The sequence below is a fragment of the Schistocerca piceifrons genome, chromosome 1 (genome assembly GCF_021461385.2).
Source record: "Schistocerca piceifrons isolate TAMUIC-IGC-003096 chromosome 1, iqSchPice1.1, whole genome shotgun sequence".
Lineage (NCBI taxonomy): Eukaryota > Metazoa > Arthropoda > Insecta > Orthoptera > Acrididae > Schistocerca > Schistocerca piceifrons.
The window spans coordinates 681,687,378-681,710,173 of NC_060138.1; the positions used below are offsets into that span (position 1 = coordinate 681,687,378).

The 22,796-nt window shown below is 44.4% G+C and overlaps 1 protein-coding gene across 1 annotated transcript in view; it reads left to right on the plus strand.

Moving 5' to 3' along the window:
- Nucleotides 1–22,796, plus strand: part of LOC124709013 (odorant receptor Or2-like) — a 161,627-nt gene that overhangs the window by 54,475 nt on the left and 84,356 nt on the right. Inside the window, exon 2 of the mRNA XM_047240658.1 lies at nt 20,229–21,084. Coding sequence (XP_047096614.1) covers nt 20,229–21,084 — 856 coding nt within the window. The remainder of the gene's footprint in view (nt 1–20,228; nt 21,085–22,796) is intronic.

Sequence of the window (22,796 nt, forward strand, 5' to 3'; positions counted from 1 at the left end):
GGGGGACTACTTTGTTGCTGTGTGTGTATGGTCATGCATTCAAGCTCAGTGATTTAGCGTCCGTCGCCAGATTTCAAGATCGGTCAAAGTGGTCAAAGTCGTAGATTGCTGTACTGCTGCTTGTGGATAAAACTCAACTTACATTGAGCTTCGTTTCCAGCTGTGAACAATTCTTTTGTAGTACAAGTGGAGTTAAAATATAAATGCTCAAAGCTGAACAAAGTTAACCCGAATAGAATAAAAAGCGTGGCACGTCTCAAATACTTTGATTTTCTTCTGTTCCAGCCTTCTCACAATCCATGTGAGACCGATCTTGTCACCATAGTTAGGGACGGAAGTCATATGAACCATCTGTAGGTGAATCGTGCAGATTTTGCATTGTGTGCTGTGTATTGTGAGCCGGAGATCAGTAACCATCCCATAATTTTCCCAATTGAGCGTTGAAAACTGCTTAAAAACCACATTCATGTTACATTGTGCTCCAAACACTAGCCATTAATTCATTGCGCAAGATAATCCCGGATCCTCTTCATCTCCTTGTCTCGCAAGATAGGACGCTGCATGCTAAGCTCAACAAGACGGTCAATTACAGTGCACACATATAACCGTTACATCATTGTAGCTGATTTTTCACCATTTGTGAAGTGTCGTATGAGGGGCGTTCAGTAAATAATGTAACACGCTTTTTTCTTGGTTTTATTCAGGATTCCAATCTACACCATATTATTTACCATTCTTTTTGCTACAAAGCCCTATTTATCAACATAATTTCTGCCTTGCGTCACCCTACTGGGAGGGCACGTACACGAGCATGGTACCACTCTACTGTTCGACGTCGGAGCCAGCTTCGTCTTATACCAGTAACGTCACGATCATCCTCGTACTTCTTCCCGTGGAGTGCATCCTTCATTGAGCCAAACAGATGAAAGTCGGAATGTGCGAGATCCGGGCTGTACGATGGATAAGGAAGAGCAGTTCAATGAACTTTGGTGAGCTGCTCTCGGGTGCGCAGACTTGTGTGCAGCATTTCGTCGTCATGAAGAAGGAGAGGTTCGTTTCATTTTGGTGTCGACGAAACACTGAAGTCGTTTCTTCAGTTTCCTGAGGGTAGCACAATACACTTCAGAGGACGTAAAACAAAATATATCCTTCAGAGTCCCAGAAAACCGTCGCCATGACTTTACCGGTTGAGGATGCGGCCTTGAACTTTTTCTCGGAGGAGAGATCATGCGGCGCCGTTCCATTGATCGCCCTTTTGTTTCCGTTTCGAAGTGATGAACCCAGGTTTTATCACCTGTGACGATGTTCGACAAAAAATTGTCACTATCAGACTCGTACCCTTCGTGCAAACGATTCCGCACAGATGATCCTTTGTTGCACTTTATGGTCTTGTGTTTGGCTGCGAGGAACCCAGCAGCCACACACTGCTGAGTACTCCAACTATTGGACGAGTATGCCAGCACAACCAACAGGGACGTCCAGTCGATCAGCGAGGCGCTTGACAGTGATCCTTTCTTATGAGAGTGTCCGCACGTTCCAACATTGCTGGAGTTACACCTGTGTGCGGCCCGCCGGCACGTGCCAGATCGGACAGTTCGCGCGACCTTGTTGCGATAATGACAGACGTCTCGCCCAACCACTCAACTTGCTTTTGTTTACTGCCAGGTCTCCACAGACATTTTGCAAGCGCCTATGAATATCTGCGATGCTCTGGTTTTCCGCCAAAAGGAACTTAAAGACAGTTCTTTGTTTGAAACACACCTTCGTTACAGACACCATTTTGAAGTCTACGTATAGCGCTGCCTCTATCAGATCTTCATGAAACTGTAGTTACTGAAGAGGGAATATTCCACGATGTCCCACAAAAAATTTAACATTTTTTCAACCGAAATTGGACAACAAAAGAAATTTGTTCCATTATTTATTGAAGGCCACTCTTAGTTAGAAATGCACAGTGATTTGCGACGTCAAAGTCGCATGTTGAACTCATAATGGGGAGAGATGATGACTGTATCGTATAGCTAACTTTCTATAGAAGGGTTAGCGTCGCAGCCGGTGTTTTATAAGTTGAGTGCAATTTCTAAGATCCCCCATTTTTTCGTCCTCAGGATTGGAAGCAGATAGAAACACGTGGTTTAGCGGTCACTCTTTGTGTATGCATGTCACACAAGGCAGCACTATACGACATGGCAGCAGAGAGAGTGTGGAGTGTATTTGATACTAGAAACCGGGGAGTTTCCGTCAGAGCAACAGCTAGTAATCATTCGGTTTCTCCACTTGTGTGGTATGACACTCATTCAAATTCATCTCCAGTTTAGTGAAACGTATGTTGGTGATGTTATGAATGTAGAGTATGTTGTGTTTTAGGTTAGGCTGTTCAAAGCAGCTTGAATATGTTGCGGCAACGAACGGTAACAACCTCTGTCTCGCACTAACTGGTCTGACAACAAGATTACCACATAGCTGATTGTGAAATTGGCATTACTTTGGGATCTGTGCACAGAATCGTGTATGATAACCTGAAAATGCTGAAAGTATTTTCGAGCTAGATACTACGAATGCTGACGAATGACGTATAGGTTGGGCGCGTAGCAATTTGCCAGTCATTGTTGACACACACTGAAGCGCCAAGGAAACTGGTATAGGCAAGCTTATTCAAATACAGAATAAACAAACAGGCAGAACACGGCGCTGCGGTCGGCAACGCCTATACAAGACAACAAGTGTCTGGCGCAGTTGTTAGATCGGTTACTGATGCTAAAATGGTAATTTATCAAGATCTAAGTGAGTTTGAACGTGGTGTTATAGTCGGTGCACGAACGATGGGACACAGACTCACTGAGATAGCGATGAAGTGGAGATTTTCCCTAAGATCATTTCACGAGTGTACCCTGAATTCCAGGAATCCGGTAAAACAACAAATCTCCGACCCACCCGTGTACCCTTGATGACTGTACGACACAAAGCTTTGCGCCTCACATCGACCCGTAAACATCGACATTGGACTGTTGATGACGGGGGAAACACGTTGCCTAGTTGGACGAGTCTCGTTTCAAATAGTATCGAGTGGGTGGACGTGTATAGGTATGGAGATAACCTCATGAATCCATGGATCCTGCATGTCAACAGGGGACGGTTCAAGCTGGTGGAGGCTCCGTAATGGTGTGGGGCGTGTGCAGTTGAAGTGATATGGGACCCCTGATACGTCTAGAAACGACTCTACAGGTGACACGTACATAAGCGTCCAGTCTGATCGCCTGCTTCCACTCATGTCCATTGGGCAATTTCAGCAGGACAATGCGTCACCACACACGTCCAGAATTGCGACAGAGTGGCTAGAGGAGCACTCTTCTGAGTTTAAACACTTCCCCTGGCCACCAAACTCCCCAGATATTGAGCATACCTGCGATGCCTTGCAACGTGCTGTTCAGAAGAGATCTCCACCTGCTCGCACTCTTTTGGATTTACAGATAGCCCTGCAGGATTCGTGGTGTCAGTACCCTCCAGCACTACTTCAGAAATTAGCCGAGTCCATGCCATGTCGTGCTGCGGCACTTCTGCGTGCTCATGGGGGCCCTGTACGATATTAGACAGGTGTACTAGTTTCTTTGGCTCTTCAGTGTATGACGACGGCATGAATCGGATCTTTGTTTTCAACAGTATTGTGACAACGGATGCCTTTTTCGAGTGATGAAAGACACACTCTGTGGTCACAAACTGTCCAGTAGTGCCGGTATTGCTTGAGCGGCCTTCCAGTGGTCAAAATGAACTCTTGAAGAAGCGTTCGCAGCAGCCATTGAATGATGGCTTCGCCTCGACGTTGTGGAACGTGTGTATGACTTGTAAGGTATTCGTCATTAGCCTTCACAATGGACCTGAAGATAGGGGCTGGGCCGTCTCTGCGGACCTTGCCCGCCGCTGTGGAAGGCAGATGGTGAAGCCACTACCCCTCGCCCTCTCTTGGGGACATCCACGCAGAGGAGAGTGGAGGGGTGCGGATTCAAGCACCTTCTAAAACTGGAGCTAAGACGTTTGCTGTGTGAGAGACAAGGAGATACTTCTTACAAATGCCTCTTTAGCATCTGTTTGCTGTTCTGCTGAGAGAAATACGGAAACGATCGTAGATCCGACACACTGTTAGGCAGAAGAGGAGCAGATGACAAATTGACAGGGCACAGAATGTTTATTTTTAGCTGGCGACATGGAGTTTGCCTCGTGAATGAATTCCAACCACCATAAAGGTTGCGTGTGGTCTTCCAGCTGTGGGAACTGTGGATAGTAAAAAATCTTCAACAAGGCTGGTGAACAATAATTTGTTTGGCCTGAAGAGAAACATAAACTAGCCAATTAAGTGGGTGGCCACGTCGACAGCAGCCCTATCATCGCCCGGTAAAATGGACTACAACTCTCTCTCATTAAAGACTGCTTGCCAGTTCCGTTTGTATAATAGCAACCGGGACATAAAACCTCCGAGACAGAGCCGAGTCTCACAGGTATGACGTTTTAAGTTATTACTTTATTACTGCTAACTCTAGTCTCACCAAATTTTGCAGCAGTATCCACATATACTGTTGAATGTACCTGCAAAATTATATCGCTGTACAGCACATAGTTCAAGAAATGTGACTTCTATGACTACGGGTCAGTGTCCGAGTGTGACACTGGTAACGATTGAGAGTCTTGTAATTGATAATGAGCAAGTGATTTCTTTCTTCTTTCATGAGTTAAAGTAATTTGTAAGTTGTATTTGAATTCCATGGTTCAAAGGCACTTTTTTCTCAAAATTAAATATTAATGATTAATCTCCTTACATTTTTGTGACTGGTGCTCGTAATCCATTTAAATAATGCGCAAATGTCGTTATCTAGTGCAATTTAAGACATGGCGATTCCTGTTTATTTAAAATGCAAATGCAGCACTAAAGTGCAGTTAAATATAAACTGAAATCGCCTAAAATTTCAACCACTACAGACTGCAGGGACAGGTGCGGATCAAAAGGGAGAGAGGGAGGGGGGGGGGCGAGAAGGTCATGGGTGATATATCCTCCCAAAGAACATTTTACTCAGATTGTTTGTATTTTTAAATATGTCAGTTTCCAAATATAACAGCCAATTTTTCAGAGATTAAAGTGCCACGAAAACTAAGAATCTTGGAATGGAAAAACAAAACATAATTTTAAGCTGCTTGCACGAGGGCCTGCCACATGAACGGGCTTGCGCTTGACTCCCTGCAGAGAAAACTGCAGCCAAATAAAAAAGTCCTGTCAATGACAGGCTGAACCAACAAACCCGAAGAAACTGAGTACGGCAAGACAGAAAATAAAAGACACTTCGCTAACGGAAAAACACAGCCGTAGTCTACAGACCTGCGTTCACAGTCGCTGTGCCAAGTGAAACACCGATGACAGAGAGTGCACAGGTCGACTTTATATTGTGTAAATTCGTACATTGTCAAAGTTTACAGTTTTGTTGCTATTAAAGTTCTTAAAGCAATTGCATGCCAAATGTTCTCCTCCATTTTTTCGAACAAATGATATCCAAATGATGTTTTACCCTGAACTGCAATTTCTTGGATGTCATTTTAATGTGTTGTACCAACACTGACGTAAAGAAATTATTATTATTGTTATTATTGTTTTAAAACATTTCATATAGTTTGTTGTTATTAATTAAATAGTTATAATTATATTAAAACTTTTATGTTTTTTATTGTTGTTATTATCAAAATTCTAGAATTACTATTAGCATTTGAAAAAACAGTTCATCACAAAAATCTGTAGTACACCTCAAAAGCTTAAAATAAATAACAACACAATATCATAAGTTCAAATGGTTCAAATGGTTCTAAGCACTATGGGGCTTAACATCTGAGGTCATCAGTCCCCTAGACTTACTAAACCTAACTAACCTAAGGACATCACAAACATCCATGGCTGAGGCAGGATTCGAACCTGCGATCGTAGCAGCAGCTCGGTTCCGGACTGAAGCGCCTATAACCGCTCGGCCACAACGGCCGGCTAATATCATAAGTAGATTGCTTTAAATATCTAAGATAATAGATATCAAACAACAAGAAAGAAAGACGGCAATCGAGACTAAAGTACATAAAATGGAGTTGGCTTTTCAGATTACATGAAACGCATCTACTAAAAAACCATTATCGTGGAACACTAAACTGAAACACAATAAAACAATGGTCAGGTCAGAAACACTCTATGCAGCAGAAACTGATTACGGAGAGAGAGCTAGAACAATTAGAAAAAATTGAACGAAGACTCCTATGAAAAGTAGTAGGATCCAAAATTAGCAGGGAATCAGAACGTAGGTTAAAATCTAATACGAAACTACATTAAATGGAAGTTTAAAAAGTAACAGATACAACGAGAACAAGGATATTAAAATTCTGTGTGCACATATGGAAGGTGAATAATGACACAATGACGAAACAAATCTTTGACTTACTAGACAATTACAAATCCAAAATCGCGGGGCTGATGGAAGCAGGAAAGGATGTTGAAAATGTAGGAGTCGAGCTGGACAGAATAGGAAGCAGAACAGTTTTGAGAGAAACAATACGAAAAGCGATCTTTCAGGACCGAAAAAAAATCAAGAACTTGGGGAAAGTGGACAGAAGAAGGGAAGGAACGACATTCACGAACAATGGAAGCAGTTTGGGCCCACAGAAAACTGCAGTTGAAAACAAGTAAGTGGATAAATGTTCATTTATCGTATCCTCCAAAAGGACCGCTGAGAAAAAAATCCTAGACATCAGTGACACGTTAGAAGCGAGAGTGGCAAATTAACTTGGAGGAGGAGAAGTGACAAGAGGTTGAGAACATCGAAAGAAATATATTTAGATAGGGAACTTATGGTCTCTGAAGTCAACTTCTAAGGATAAGGAACATTTTATTAGTGGTTCTGACGTAAGCTGTTGTATCGGTGTCGCTGACTGGAATGTATACCGATATTCAAATATCAACAGTTCGCATGTTTGGGCACTTGTGAACCCACGAGTACTCGAGCTCATGCTCATCAACAGCGATTTAGTGTTAATTTGTGAGCCGGCACTTACAATGATAGTTAGATTGGACCATATATTGTTCCATTCAGTCTCAACGGTCGGAAATATCGCATCTTCGTGGAACATGTGTTGCGAGAACTGCTGGAGGATGTAACTCTGAATGTTAGACGATGTACTTCTAGCACGATAGGGCGTCAGTCCATTTCAGCATTACTACGAGGAACTATCTGAGTGCCACTTTGGGGAATCGATGGATCGACTGCGGTGGCCCCGTACCCTGGCCAGCCAGGTCACCTGGCCTCGCGTGTCTGGATTTTTCTCTCTGCGGGCATTTGAAATAGCTGGTGTATGAAACCACTGTGGCAACAGATAAAGCCCACGTAGCTAGAATTGCCGTCGCGGCTGGTACCATCGCGGACATGCCAGGAATCTTCGAACGGACAACACGATCAGTGCTCCGACGACGTACTGCGAGCCAGCAGGCCAGTCATCGCACATTCGGCAAGTTTCTGTGAATGCCATTGCTGTAATTAGCATGCAAAACTACCTTTAGTGTAAATCGTGCCGAGTATTAGAAACTGCCGACAGGAAACATATGTACCATTAATTAAATACACTGAGGCGCCAAAGGAACTGTTACAGGCAAATACAGAGATACGTAAACAGGTAGAATACGGCGCTCCGGTCGGCAACGCCTATATAAGATAACAAGTGTCTGGAGCAGTTGTTAGATAGGTTAGTGGGGCTACAATGGCAGGTTATCAAGATTTAAGTGACTCTGAACGTCATGTTATGGTCGGCGCAGGAGTGATGGGACAAAGTATCTCAGAGGTAACGAAGAAATGGGGATTTTCCCGTATGACTATTTCACGAGTGTACCGTGAATATCAAGAATCCGGTAAAACATCAAATCTCCGACATCGCTGCGGCCGAAAAAGATCATGCAAGAACGGGACCAACGACAGTTGAAGAGAATCGTTCAACGTGACAGAAGTGCATCCCTTCCGCAAACTGCTGCAGATTGCAATGCTGGGCCATCAGCAAGTGTCATCGTGCGAACCATTTAACGAAAGGTCCTCGATATGGCCTTTTGGAACCGAAGGCCCACTCGTGTACCTTTGATGACGCCTCGCCTCGTCCCGTCAACACCGAAATTGTATCGAGCTGATGGATGTGTACGGGTATGGAGACAACCTAATGAATCCATGTACTCTTCAGGTCAGCAGGGGACTGTTCAAGCTGGTGGAGGCTCTGTAATGGTGTGGGGCGTGTGCAGTTGTAGTGATATGGGACCCATGATACGTCTAGAGACACTCTGACAGGTGACACTTCCTTGAGCATCCTGTCTGATCACCTGCATCCATACATGTCCATTGTGCATTCCGACGGATTTGGGCAATTCCAGAAGAACAATGGGACACATCACACGTCCAGAATTGCTACAGAGTGGCTCCAGGAACACTATTCTGAGTTTAAACTCTTCCGCCGGCCACCGAAATTCCCAAACATGAACAAACATGAACGTTATTGAGCATATCTGGGATGCCTTGCAATGCGTTACTCAGAACAGATCTCCACTCCCTCGTACTCTTACGGGTTTTGAACAGCCCTACAGGATTCAAGGTGTCAATTCCTTCGAACACTACTTCAGACATTAGTCGAGTCCATGCCACGTCGTTTTCCGGCACTTCCCCGTGCTCGCGAGGGCCCTCCGTGATACTGCTGGCCATTAAAATTGCTACACCAAGAAGAAATGCAGATGATAAACGGGTATTCATTGGACAAATATATTATACTAGAACTGACATGTCATTACATTTTCACTCAATTTGGGTGCATAGATCCTGAGAAATCAGTGCCCAGAACAACCACCTCTGGCCGTAATAACGGCCTTGATACGCCTGGGCATTGAGTCAAACAGACCTTGGATGGCGTGTACAGGTACAGTTGCCCATGCAGCTTCAACACGATACCACTGTTCATCAAGGGTAGTGACTGGCGTATTGTGACGAGCCAGTTGCTCGGCCACCATTGACCAGACGTTTTCAATTGGTGAGAGACCTGGAGAATGTGCTGGCCAGGGCAGCAGTCGAACATTTTATGTATCCAGAAAGGTCCGTACAAGACCTGCAACATGCGATTGTGCATTATGTTGCTGAAATGTAGGGTTTCTGAGGGATCGAATGAAGGGTAGAGCCACGGGTCGTAACACATCTGAAATGTAACGTCCACTGTTCAAAGTGCCGTCAATGCGAACAAGAGGTGACCGAGACTTGTAGCCAATGGCACTTCATACCATCACGCCGAGTGATACGCTACTATGGCGATGACGAATACACGCTTCCAATGTGCGTTCACCGCCATGTCGCCAAACACGGATGCGACCATCATGATGCTGTAAACAGAGCCTGGATTCATCCGAAAAAATGACGTTTTACCATTCGTGCACCCAGGTTCGTCGTTGAGTACACCATCGCAGGTGCTCCTGTCTGTGACGCAGCATCAAAGGTAACCACAGCCATGGTCTCCGAGCTGATAGTCCATGCTGCTGCAAACGTCGTTGAACTGTTCGTGCAGATGGTTGTTGTCTTGCAAACGTCCCCATCTGCTGACTCAGGGATCGAGACGTGGCTGCACGATCCGTTACAGCCATGCGGATAAGATGCCTGTCATCTCGACTGCTAGTGATACGAGGCTGTTGGGATCCAGCACGGCGTTCCGTATTACCCTCCTGAACCCACCGATTCCATATTCCATTGGATCTCGACCAACGCGAGCAGCAATGTCGCGATACGATAAACCACAATCGCGACAGGCTACAATCCGACCTTTATCAAAGTGGGAAACGTGATGGTACGCGTTTCTCCTCTTTACACGAGGCATCACAACAACGTTTCACCAGGCAACGCCGGTCAACTGCTATTTGTGTATGAGAAATCGGTTGGAAACTCTCCTCGTGTCAGCACGTTGTAGGTGTCGCCATCGGCGCCAATCTTGTGTGAATGCTCTGAAAAGCTAATCATTTGCATATCACAGCATCTTCTTCCTGTCGGTTAAATTTCGCGTCTGTAGCACGTCATCTTCGTGGTGCAGCAATTTTAATGGCTAGTAGTGTATTAGGCAGGTGTACCAGTTTCTTTGGTTCTTCAGTGTACATTTGTTTTGATGTCTTGTACCTCCTGTATTAATCTGAAAAAACAGTTTCGCAATACCCTGTATTAACCAAGACTCCATAATCTTTTCCCGCCTAAGCGACGTCAGGTTAGTACTAGTTGTTCGAACGAGCGTTCTTAACTGTTGATCAGTGTATTAAAAAAAGATTATTTTTCGGTTTGTTACATGAGGAGCGCACACTTCGTGACAATATGGTCTACTGGTTATCTACGGACGAAGCTTGTCGCAGTGCAGGTCACTACAAGGAATCAGCAGATGGAGATGTCCACGGTCACATCTTGAAGAAACTCGATGCACGTTACTACATTTAAACGAAATAGTGTTATACACCAAATATGTTCAGCCCTCTTCTGTATGAGCTTGTAACAATGTCTCATCATGTCTTTATCAAGTTGATATGAAGTTATTGTGTGAAACGTGAAGATATTTTCGAAGATAAAGCACAAAATAAAGATTTATTAAGTAAAAGAAAAATAACTGCGATACTGATTTTTATTTACCTGATAGTCTCCTGCACAATTATTTAAGATTCTGAAGTCCATTAATTAGCTGTGGTTACGAAAGGGGAAGGAACACTCAAAATAAGTTGCTATCCATTCTGAAAAATATTATGAGAAATATTGGAAAAAGCATTATCTCTGGAAAAGACTTCAATCGACTCTCGATATCCCGACGTGACTTTGTTCAACTATTATTAGCATTTGAACTCACAAGTTTTACAGATCACCAAAACTTTTTGCAGTTGTCTTGTGAATGGTATACAGAAACTGCGCTAAGATAAAAGTTAATTGAAACTTAAAAGTACATATCACAAGAAATCTCAAGAGAGAAAGAGAGCGATAACTGCGATGTTTGTACATCTACATAAACATTTATACTCCGCAAGCCACCCAACGGTGTGTGGCGGACTGCACTTTACGTGCCACTGTCATTACCTCCCTATCCTGTTCCAGTCGCGTATGGTTCGCGGGAAGAACGACTGCCGGAGAGCCTCCGTGCGCGCTCGAATCTCTTTAATTTTACATTCGTGATCTCCCCGGGAGGTATAAGTAGGGGGAAGCAATATATTCGATACCTCATCCAGAAACGCACCCTCTCGAAACTTGGACAGCAAACTACACCGCGATGCAGATCGCCTCTCTTGCAGAGTCTGCCACTTGAGTTTGCTAAACATCTCCGTAGCGCTATCATGCTTACCAAATAACCCTGTGACGAAACGCTCCGCTCTACTTTGGATCTTCTCTATCTCCTCTGTCAACCCGACCTGGTACGGATCCCGCACTGATGAGCAATACTCAGGTGTAGGTCAAACGAGTGTTTTGTAAGCAACCTCTTTTGTTGATGGACTACATTTTCTAAGAACTCTCCCAATGAATCTCAACCTGGCACCCGCCTTACCAACAGTTAATTTTATATGATCATTCCACTTCAAATCGTTCCGCACGCATACTCCCAGATATTTTACGGAAGTAACTGCTACCAGTGTTTGTTCCGCTATCATATAATCATACAATAAAGGATCCTTCTTTCTATGTATTCGCAATACATTACATTTGTCTATGTTAAGGGTCAGTTGTCACTCCCTGCGCCAAGTGCCTATCCGCTGCAGATCTTCCTGCATTTCGCTGCAATTTTCTAATGCTGCAACTTCTCTGTATACTACAGCATCATCCGCGAAAAGCCGCATGGAACTTCCGACACTATCTACTAGATCATTTATATCTATTGTGAAAAGCAATGGTCCAATAACACTCCCCTGTGGCACGCCAGAGGTTACTTTAACGTCTGTAGACGTCTCTCCATTGAGAAAAACATGCCGTGTTCTGTTTGCTAAAAACTCTTCAATCCAGCCACACAGCTGGTCTAATATTCCGGAGGCTCTTACTTTGTTTATCAGGAGACCGTGCGGAACTGTATCGAACGCCTTCCGGAAGTCAAGGAAAATGGCATCTACCTGGGAGCATGTATCTAATATTTTCTGGGTCTCATGAACAAATAAAGCGAGTTGGATCTCACACGATTGCTGTTTCCGGAATCCATGTTGATTACTGCAGAGCAGATTCCGGGTTTCCAGAAATGACATGATACGCGAACAAAAAACATGTTCTAAAATTTTACAACAGATCGACGTTAGAGATATAGGTCTATAGTTTTGCGCATCTGCTCGACGACCCTTCTTGAAAACGGGGACTACTTGCTTGTGCTCTTTTCCAATCATTTGGAACCTTCCGTTCCTCTAGAGACTTGCGGTACACGGCTGTTAGAAGGGGTCAAGATCTTTCGCGTCCTCTGTGTAGAATCGAATTGGTATCCCGTCAGGTCCAGTGGACTTTCCTCTGTTGAGTGATTTCAGTTGCTTTTCTATTCCTTGGACACTTATTTCGAAGTCAGCCATTTTTTCGTTTGTGCGAGGATTTAGAGAAGGAATTGCAGTGCGGTCTTCCTCTGTGAAACAGCTTTGGAAAAAGGTGTTTAGTATTTCAGCTTTACGCGTGTCATCCTCTGTTTCAATGCCATCATCATCCCAGAGTGTCTGGATATGCTGTTTCGAGTCACTTACTGATTTAACGTAAGACCAGAACTTCCTAGGATTTTCTGTCTAGTCGGTACATAGAATTTTACTTTCGAATTCACTGAACGCTTCACGCATAGCCCTCCTTACGCTAAGTTTGACATCGTTTAGCTTCTGTTTGTCTGAGAGGTTTTGGCAGCGTTTAAACTTGCAGTGAAGCTCTCTTTGCTTTCGCAGTAGTTTCCTAACTTTGTTGTTGAACCACGGTGGGTTTTTCCCGTCCCTCACAGTTTTACTCGGCACGTACCTGTCTAAAACGCATTTTACGATTGGCTTGAACTTTTTCCATAAACACTCAACATTGTCAGTGTCGGAACAGAAATTTTCGTTTTGATCTGTTAGGTAGTCTGAAATCTGCCTTCTATTACTCTTGCTAAACAGATAAACGTTCCTCACTTTTTTTTTATATTCCTATTAACTACCATATTCAGGGATGCTGCAACGGCCTTATGATCACTGATTCCCTGTTCTGCGCTTACAGAGTCGAAAAGTTCGGGGCTGTTTGTTATCAGTAGTGTAGCTACTGGTGACAGTGTCCTCCCTATGACAGATACACTGCTTGATAGTACTAAGGAACAACTGACACTTGCTATGTAAAAACTGCCAATTGTTACGGAACAGCCGACAGTTGCTGATCAGTGACAGTAAAAGGAAACGTAGGGGGTGGGTGGACACTTGTTCTAAGTTCAGCGAATCTTGAGCATTCCACCGTTCACACAGTATGGTGTTTGACAAAGGCTACAGCGGTAGCGATTAGTGTACATTACTTGTGATACGGCAACATGTCTGTAAGACATCATTTGAGTTCTTACGATCGTGGACGAGCAGTTGGACTATTCAAAGCCTGTCAACGTGTCACTTCTGTGGCCACAATAACGGGGGTGTCCAACAGTGTCATCTCGCGATTCAAAAGGCCACTGAAGGTGAGAATGACTTGCGAAATCATGCCGGTGGTCGTAGAAGGCCCACTACACGCAAGAGGATCGATATGTAGCCTAATGGCGAAAAGGAACAGACATCTCACTCCTAGGAAGATCGCTGTAGGTCTTGTGACAGCTATCGGTACACGTGTCTCTGCCAGAACCATTTCGCCGCTACTATATCACGCTGGTCTGTATGCTCAGTAGCCTGTTAAATGCATTCCGCTTCAACTACGCCATCGGCGGGAAAAGCTCGTTGGTTTGGGAGAATGTTGTTTGTGGTCAGCAACGCTTCATAATACCAAATGATTCTGACTACAAGCTAGTGGTGGAGAGAGAGGGAACACGTTACACACCACAGAATGTCCATGAACGTCTTCGGTATGGTCTAGTCGTTATGTGTGGCGAAGCATTATGCACAATGGCGGAAAACCGCTGTATATCTTTGAGCAAGGTACCAGTACAGCACAGCGGTTTGCAGGGAGGTTATTCTGGATCATGTCTGTCTGTTTAGGAGTGCGGTAGGTCCCGACTTTTGTTTCTGGGAGGCAGTTCCCGACCACACAGAACCGCTAACATGTCGGACACATAGGAAAGTGAAGATATTGAATGTATGGAATGGTCTGTGAACTCCTTGGACCTAAACCCTGTAGAGGATGCCTGGGATGCTCTTGGCAGACGTGTTTCTCAGCGAACAACTCTTCCCTGAACCGTGAAAGAACTGAAAGCCCCTTGAGAGAGGAGTGGGACGATATCAGGCAAGTACTCCTCAACAGCATGAATAACAGGTGCAAAATATGTATTAGTGCCCAAGGATGCCATATTCCTTAATGAGGGTCCGATATCGACCTTTATGTCGGGAGTTTGACCTGTGTCAAATATGAACGTGATGCTTTCCCATCTGGTGGAATCTGTACTATTTTTCTTTATAAATATACTGATACACTTCTGTTATGTATCTACTGTGGTTGATGTCATCCATAATTGCCTGTGATTATTCCTGTCCAACAATGCCTCTGTTCCTTAGCAATTGTCAAGCAGTGTGTTACCATACCGAGCACTATCCATTAAAACTGCAGAATATTAACTACATAAATTCGTAGCAACACTACAGGAGACACTAGTAAATTGTGACCCCCCCCCCCCCCCCCCTCCCAGATCGAGCCCTGCCTCTGCACCTATGGAGGCAGATCACCTTGAGATATGACTTAAATGTGCGACTGGGCGACAGTATCTTTGGCTAGTCTGATGTCTTGTTGGGCTTGAAGATTGCTGTGATTTCTGATAGCTTCATTTTTTTATGGGATTGAACCAGATATCATAAGGCCAGAGAAGAAACCCGTCACCCACCTTCTTGCATAGTTCTCACTATGCTGAAGAAATTCTGAATGGATTCATTCATTTCCCGGTCTCTTTCCAGGTTTTACAGTTTTAAATGCAGCAGAAGCTTCAGATGCAGAGAAAGTTCTCGATTACTCAGATTGTTCATTAGAGTTCATTTTGAGCAGTGTAAGTTTGCTTTTGATGTGTCTTGCATGAGTTTTTTCCCTTAGTGCTCTTGATGTGGATCTGGGAAGGCACCAGTAAATGATGTAATCCATTCAGAATACCTTATGCGTAGTGGAATAATGCAAAAAGATGGCTGGCGGATTTCTCCTCCGACATTTTGATATTTGCTTCAGTCCCACAAAAAAAGGAGTATTCAAAAATCATGGCAACACTCAAGCTTAGCGAGGGATCATACCAGTGTAAGATCCATCGCCCACTCGCACTATTAAGCACTATTTATACGTTCCTTGAAAGGATTCTATACAATGGGATTAATCCAGTGATCTTTCAGAAGTTTCCTATTGAGCAAGCTGTATACCGACCAGGACAGAGCTGCACTCGTCAGGTCTTACCTTTAACAACATTTATTGAAGCAAGATACCAAATGAAACAGAAAACAGCAGTTGCTTTCGTTGATCTAAGTACAGCATATGGCCCAGTCTGCAGGCATGGACTGCTTTATATATTATTACAACTTGTCCCATACGGATGGACCACAAAACAGATTGACAACATGTTACTAGTTACAGGAAGAAACACTAGCTGTCCAAAAGAATTGAATAATAGGAATCCGTCCTTGCTCCTCTATTGTTTAACTGATATTTATCTGATATTCCTCCAGCACAGTCCAGGAAGTTTGGCTATGTGGACGACTGGGCAACAGGATACCAACACGAAGCCCTTGAAACAACTGAAGAAATCCCAGCTTTTGATCTAGGCATCTTAAGCCAGTATTTCCGTAAATGGAAGTTACAACGAAACTCAAATAAAACAGAAGTTGCAGATTTTCGTCTGTCCAATAGATTGTCACATAGAGACTTTGATGTCTATTTTACGGGAAACAAACTTCATCATAACATGCATCCAGACTTTATGTGTTCAGTTGATGCATCCAAAATATCTTGCTCTCACGCTAGACAGGACAAAAAAAAAGGTTCAAATGGCTCTGAGCACTATGGGACTTAACATCTTAGGTCATCAGTCCCCTAGAACTTAGAACTACTTAAACCTAACTAACCTAAGGACATCACGCACATCCATGCCCGAGGCAGGATTCGAACCTGCGACCTAGCAGTCCCGCGGTTCCGGACTGCAGCGCCTAGACAGGACATTTTCTTTTAAGGAGCACTTGACACGAACTTCTTCTAAGCCCAAAAGCAGAAACAACATTCTCTGTGAACTCTGTGGCACTCGCTGGGAATCATTAGCAGACACTCTTCGAGTATCAACACTCGGATTGGTACACTCAGCAGCAGTGGGTTGTGCGCCGGTCTGGCTTAAGAGCCCACACTTAAAAAAATAAACGTATAACTTAAAGAAGCCATGTGAATTGTTAATGAGTCAATACGATCCACTCCCAAATACTGCTTACCTATCTTGAGTCACCTCCTGATATCAGACGGAAGAGATCACTACTGTGTGCATAGCAGAAAATTTCTGATAGCGCCGACCCTCCAGTATCGAACGACGTATTCCCTGCAGAGTGAAAAAGACTAAGATCAAGACATCCCATTCTTATCACAGCCAGGACTCTCACGGAAATTCAATAACATCGATGAATGGAAACGCTGCTGGCAACAGAACTGTCCTCAGAATGCCTGAAACTGCCCTGCATACAGAAGAAATCCCCTGGATTTGTCGAGCCTCGGGCAATTTGGACTACCGTCAGTCGCATCCGAACGGGCCACGGAAGAAGAGCAGACACTCTCCACAAGTGGGGAAAATCTCCCTCACCATCGTGTGACTGTGGTGCAGAACGACAAACACTCGCTCACTGTGTATCAACATGTCCTACACCTGCCACAAGGTTTCTTTCGAAGACTTCCTGAAAGCGACAAGTGGTGTGATGCAATATATCAAAGACGCTGACAGTCGTATGTACCTGTTGTGCTGGAGAGCTGTGTTTAAAGGTTGACATGTAATAGTTTTGTAATATACATATATAACAGGCAATGTCCTAACTGACTGACTCATCATCACTTGGCCCAAACCGCCAAGGATAGAAACATGAAATTTGGAGAGAGTGCTGATCTGATACTGTAGGCCTCGTTTAAGAAAGTATTTTTCGAAATTCCAGCCCTAAGGAGGTAAAATAGGGAATGAAAGGTTTTTAGAAAATATGTCGTTACTGACGCAGTTTTGAAGATACTGCGAAAATTGGTACACGGTTTCTCGATCAGAAATAAAGAAATACGTGTTTCAGTATTTTTGGAAATTTAACTTCCATGGGTGTGAAACAGTGTGTGAAAGTTTAAAAAAAATCATTAATGAACAACTACTAAAGTATTTTTAAAGCTACATCTATGAAAATTGGTATTTGACTTCTCGGTTACGAATAGAAAAATATATGTTGTGTATATGGTTCTCGGGCGAGACGTCGGATGTCATAGTGAAAACTCCACAACATTTCATCAGCGCAACTAGCCGACATCTTCAGGTGCGACGTACACACTGCTAAGGCATGACTAGAGCCCCCTATTTATGCCAGTCGTAGGCAGGAAGTGCGCATGCGTGGAGGCGCCAAATTCGATGGCAAATAGCGACGATAGCGGCTCAAGAACTTACGACTCGCACCATCAGATATACTCGTAAGTTTTGACGTAGTCTCGCTTTTCACTCGAGTACCATTGCAGGAATCGTTGTTGCTCATTAGCGAGAGGCTGGGTGGGGAACTTATTCCAACACGTGCTCACCTCGACGTATTCAATGGACAATATTTTGAACAGACTGACGACGTCGCAATGGGTAGTCCCTTGTCACCCATTGTGGCTAATCTTTTTATGGAAGACTTCGAGGAGAGAGCACTCCAGTCGTCGGATTTGAAACCTACGTGATTTTAGCGATATGTGGACGACACCTTTGTTATCTGGCCTCACGGCACGGCATCGCTGGATGTATTTCTTGAGCATCTTAACTCGCTTCATCCCAACATCAAGTTCACTATGGAGGCGGAGAAAAACGGCGAACTTCCATTCCTGGATGTGTTGGTACGGAGAAAAGAAGATAGCACATTAGGTCACTCAGTGTACCGTAAACCAACACACACGGACTTACAGGTCGCCAGCTGTCACCATCCTTCGCAACGAAGTGGCGTACTTAGGACGTTGGTTCACAGACCACGAGCCATATCAGACTCAGACAGCTTATCCAATGAATTACTCCATCTGCGTACCACTTTCCAACAAAATGGATATTCCGAACGGGAGATTCGCCGTGCCTTACATCCGAAGCGGGTTACCCAACTTGAGGAACTGGAAAAAGGCGAAGAACAAAGGGGAATGGTCATCTTGCCAAACATCGGCGGTGTCTCTTCAAAAATAGGAAGATTATTGAAGAGGCATAACGTTAAATGTGTCTTTCGTCCGCCGGCAAAACTCAGAGCTGTCTTGGGCTCATCTAAGGACAGCCTTGGCCTAAGAAGACCCGGTGTTTACGAGATTCCTTGTAGCTCCGGCATGTCGTACTTCGGACAAACTTGTCGCACTGTAGAAGAGAGATGCACTGAACACCGACGCTACACTCGTCTGGAGCAACCAGAGAAGTCTCCAGTGGCCGAGCATTGTCTCAGTACAGGCCATTCTATGAATTATCAACACACCAAAATTCTCGCGTCGACGAGTTCGTACTGGGACTGTATTATTAAGGAAGCAGTGCAAATGCGTAGCTCGACGAATCTTGTAAACAGAGACACGGGCTTTCAGCTCAGTACAGCTCGGGATCCAGCAGTGGCCATATTGAAGTCGCATAGAGCAGAGAGGAGTACTATTGGTCATACGACGGATGATGATTCGCCAGCAACATAAATATTCTGTTGACAACGGGAGGATAGTCGCGCATCTTTCAAAAAATGGCTCTGAGCACTATGGGACTCAACTGCTGTGGTCATTAGTCCCCTAGAACTTAGAACTACTTAAACCTAACTAACCTAAGGACATCACACACATCCATGCCCGAGGCAGGATTCGACCCCGCGCATCTTTGCTTGCGGCTTCCGACAGAGGTCGCTGGGGCGGCCGATGGCAGCGCAGAGCAGCAGCGGCAGCCTCCGCGCGTGCGCCGAAGTCTTTGGTTCTTCATCTTGCAGGTGGCGTTGCTGTCCTTCCAGCTATCGGTTGATATCGTCGCTATTGGCCATCGAATTTGGCGCCTCCACGTATGCGCATTCCCTGCCTAAGACTTGCATAAATAGGGGGCTCTAGTCACGCCTTTGCAGTGTGTTCGTCGCACCTGAAGATGTCGACCAGTTGCACTAATGAAATATTGTGGAGTTTTCGCTATGACATCCGACGTCTCGCCCTAGAACCATATATACAACATGTCCGTCGGGAAAGGCTCAAGCAACACAAAAAAATACATATTTCACTGTTTTTGGAAATTCAACCCCTACGAGGGTGCAATAGGGGATGAAGTTTTTATGAAAATATTTTGAAGCTAAATCTATGAAAATTTGTATATGGCTTCTATGCTAGAAATAAAAAATACGCATTTCAACGTTTTTGAACTTTCAACCACTATGGGTTTGAAATAAGGGGGTGAAATAGTTTATGAAATATTTCATTCTGATAGCGTTTTTAAAGCTATATCTACGAAAATTTGGCATTTTACTTCTCTGTTACGTATAAAGAAATATGTGTTAGAGGACGGAAGTTTCTATGGAAATAGCACTAATGGAACGCAAAAGGCAACTACCAGACGTGCTTTTTGGTCAGATGTACATTCGGAAAAGACCTTGGTTCTATGGCCTTAACTATCGTGAAAATTTTGTGAACAACATAAAAATTAGAAAAAAAAGGAAAACAAAAGAATCTTTGTAGAGCGTACAGTCTACGCGAGCAAAGCATCGGGCGCCTACCTGGTCTTTGATTACGCATTGCCATACGATAAATAGGTAAAAGGACTGAAATTTCAAATTGTTGTGTACGACTATTTGTGAAACAGAAAGTCGGAGACTGTAGAGTTGTAACTCCATCCTGTTTGTTAACGCTTTGCCGTAGACTCCAGCAAAGGCCAGGAGGCGGGGGACCAGGACGGCGCCTCCCCGTCGGAGAACGTGGTGTGGCGCAACATCAGGGTGCTGCGGCTGGCGGGGGTGTGGCGGCCGGAGGGCCGCTGTCTGGCGCGCCTCTACCCGCTCTACTTCGGCACCGTCTGCACCAGCATGCTGCACATCGGCGCGCTGGCCATCTTCCGCAGCTACACCATCTGGGGCGACATGACCGAGGTCACCTTCGCCCTCGTCTCCGGACTCACCTGCTTCAACGGAGCCGTCAAGATGATACACCACTACACCCACAGTGAGTCCTACTACCGGCTGGTCAACGAACTCAACATCCTCATCGACCGGCAGCGGCCGCACTGCGAGGGAGACGCCGAACTCTCGGCGGCCCTGCAGGCCGCCTACAAGAAGGCGAAGCGGCTCACCTTCGGCGTGCTGGGCTACATGTTCGTCCTGGGCCAGATGTGGGCCACCGTGCCCCTCTTCATGCAGTTCCCCCCGGACGACCCGAGCAGCCCGCTGCCCCTCGTCACCATCACTCGCGTGCACAAGGTGCACAACCACACGCTGTACTCGCTCGCGTACCTATCGGAGTGCCACACCGTCCTCTACTGGAACTTCTCGAGCCTCGGCATGGACGTGTTCTTCGGATCCGTCATGATCCACGTTACGGGTCAGCTTAACATACTCAACATAAGGCTGTCGCGCTTGAGTGACGGCGGGGCGGCAGAAGACCTGGCGCACTCCTCCAACTTTGACAAAGGCAGCCAACAACAGAAGTGGAACACACACGATTCTGTCTCCATGTACGATGAAGTGCGCAACTGTGTGAGAGATCACCAGGAAATACTAAGGCAAGCCAACTTATTCTGTTATATTTCCCGCTACTTATAGTTAAATTTCATCTACTTTTGAGTATGACTAATTTGCGAGCACATCCAGCAATCTCATCCACTCATTGAGTTACCATACTTATAGATAAAAATTTATTAATTATTGGAAACATAGTAATCACCGATTAATCATGTTGTTGGTGTGGCATTTAGCTCTATGACTTAATTGATCCACATCTCCACATTAGTCTGTCCTTTGGGAGCCTCTTCATCTCTGCTCAACTATTACAATTTACATGCACTTTAACCTGTCCCCTACACAACCCCCCCCCCCCCCCCCCGCGGACATTTTCCTCCATTACTAAACAAACAATTCCTTGATGCCTCAGGATGTATCTTATTAAAACTATCTCTTCGTTCAGAACGTTGTTTTCCTTCTTCTGTGGTATAGACCCGACAATACTCGTCATCTCCCCTATCAACTTTTAATCTTACAGCTACTATTGTTTCAGAGACATGGGACTAGTTTACAATTTTTGCTATCGTTATCTAGCATTGTAGTACACAGGAAACACAGAATTTTCACTGTAAAATAGAAATAAATACCTTTCACGCGTGAGAGTATCAAAATATAAGTGCTTATCTACCGAAGCATTAGCAACAAAATTGTCAGAGTTTGAATCTCTCCTCAAAAGCACTTGAAGCTCACTTAATACTAGGTACAGAAAGCTGGTTAAAACCTCAAGTTGACAGTAGTGAGAACTTTTGGGAAAATTTAAGTGTACATCAAAATAACAGGAAAACGGGAAATGGAGGTGGTGTATATTTGTTGCAGTAGACAATAAACTTAAATCCACCGAGATAGAAACTGAAGCTGCATGTGACATTGTTTGAGCAAGATACAGCACCAAGGGTGGGCATAAAAGTGTAATAGGATGGTTTTATCGACCACCAGACACGCCTCTCGATATAACCGAAAATTTTAGAGAAGACCTCATTTCACTTTTGCGTAAGTTCCCTAATTACGCTGTAATGGTTGGAAACGACATCGATCATCTAACACTCAATTGGGATAGTTACAGTATTTTTTGCGGTGGGCGTGACAAGAGATCTTGCGAAACGTTCCTAAATGCTTTCGCTGATAACTACCTAGAAGACATAGTTCAGAACCCCACTCATGACGGCAGTATTAAGTCTAAAGGTAACAAATAGACTTGGTCTCTTTGAGGATGTCCACACCGAAACTGGTATCAGTGATCATAAGACAGTTTTAGAAACAGTGAATACCAAAGTAAAAACGATAACTAGAGAAAAGAATGATTTATTTGTTTAGCAAATGAGACAAAGTAGCAGTAGTGTCATAGATCTATGAGGAACTTGAAACCCTTAGGACGGGGGCACGTAGAGGAAGTATGGTTCAAGATTATAATCATAGCTGGCCATCCACTAGATAGATATGTACCCACCAGGACAGTTCGTGATGGGAAAGGTCCTTCCTTGGTATAAAGTCAGTGTAAGGAAACTCTTACAGAAACATAAACTACTGCATAGACAGAGAGATGCTGGATGAAATTCCATTGTCAGTCAAGAGAGCAATATGTGAAGCATGTGTTCAGTCACTAATAGATAAGACGTGCACTGAAATTGACAATAGCAAAACAAAATCTGAAATGCTTAACTGTGTTTCCAAATGTTCCTTTACAAAAGAAACCCAGGACTGTTACCCCAATTTA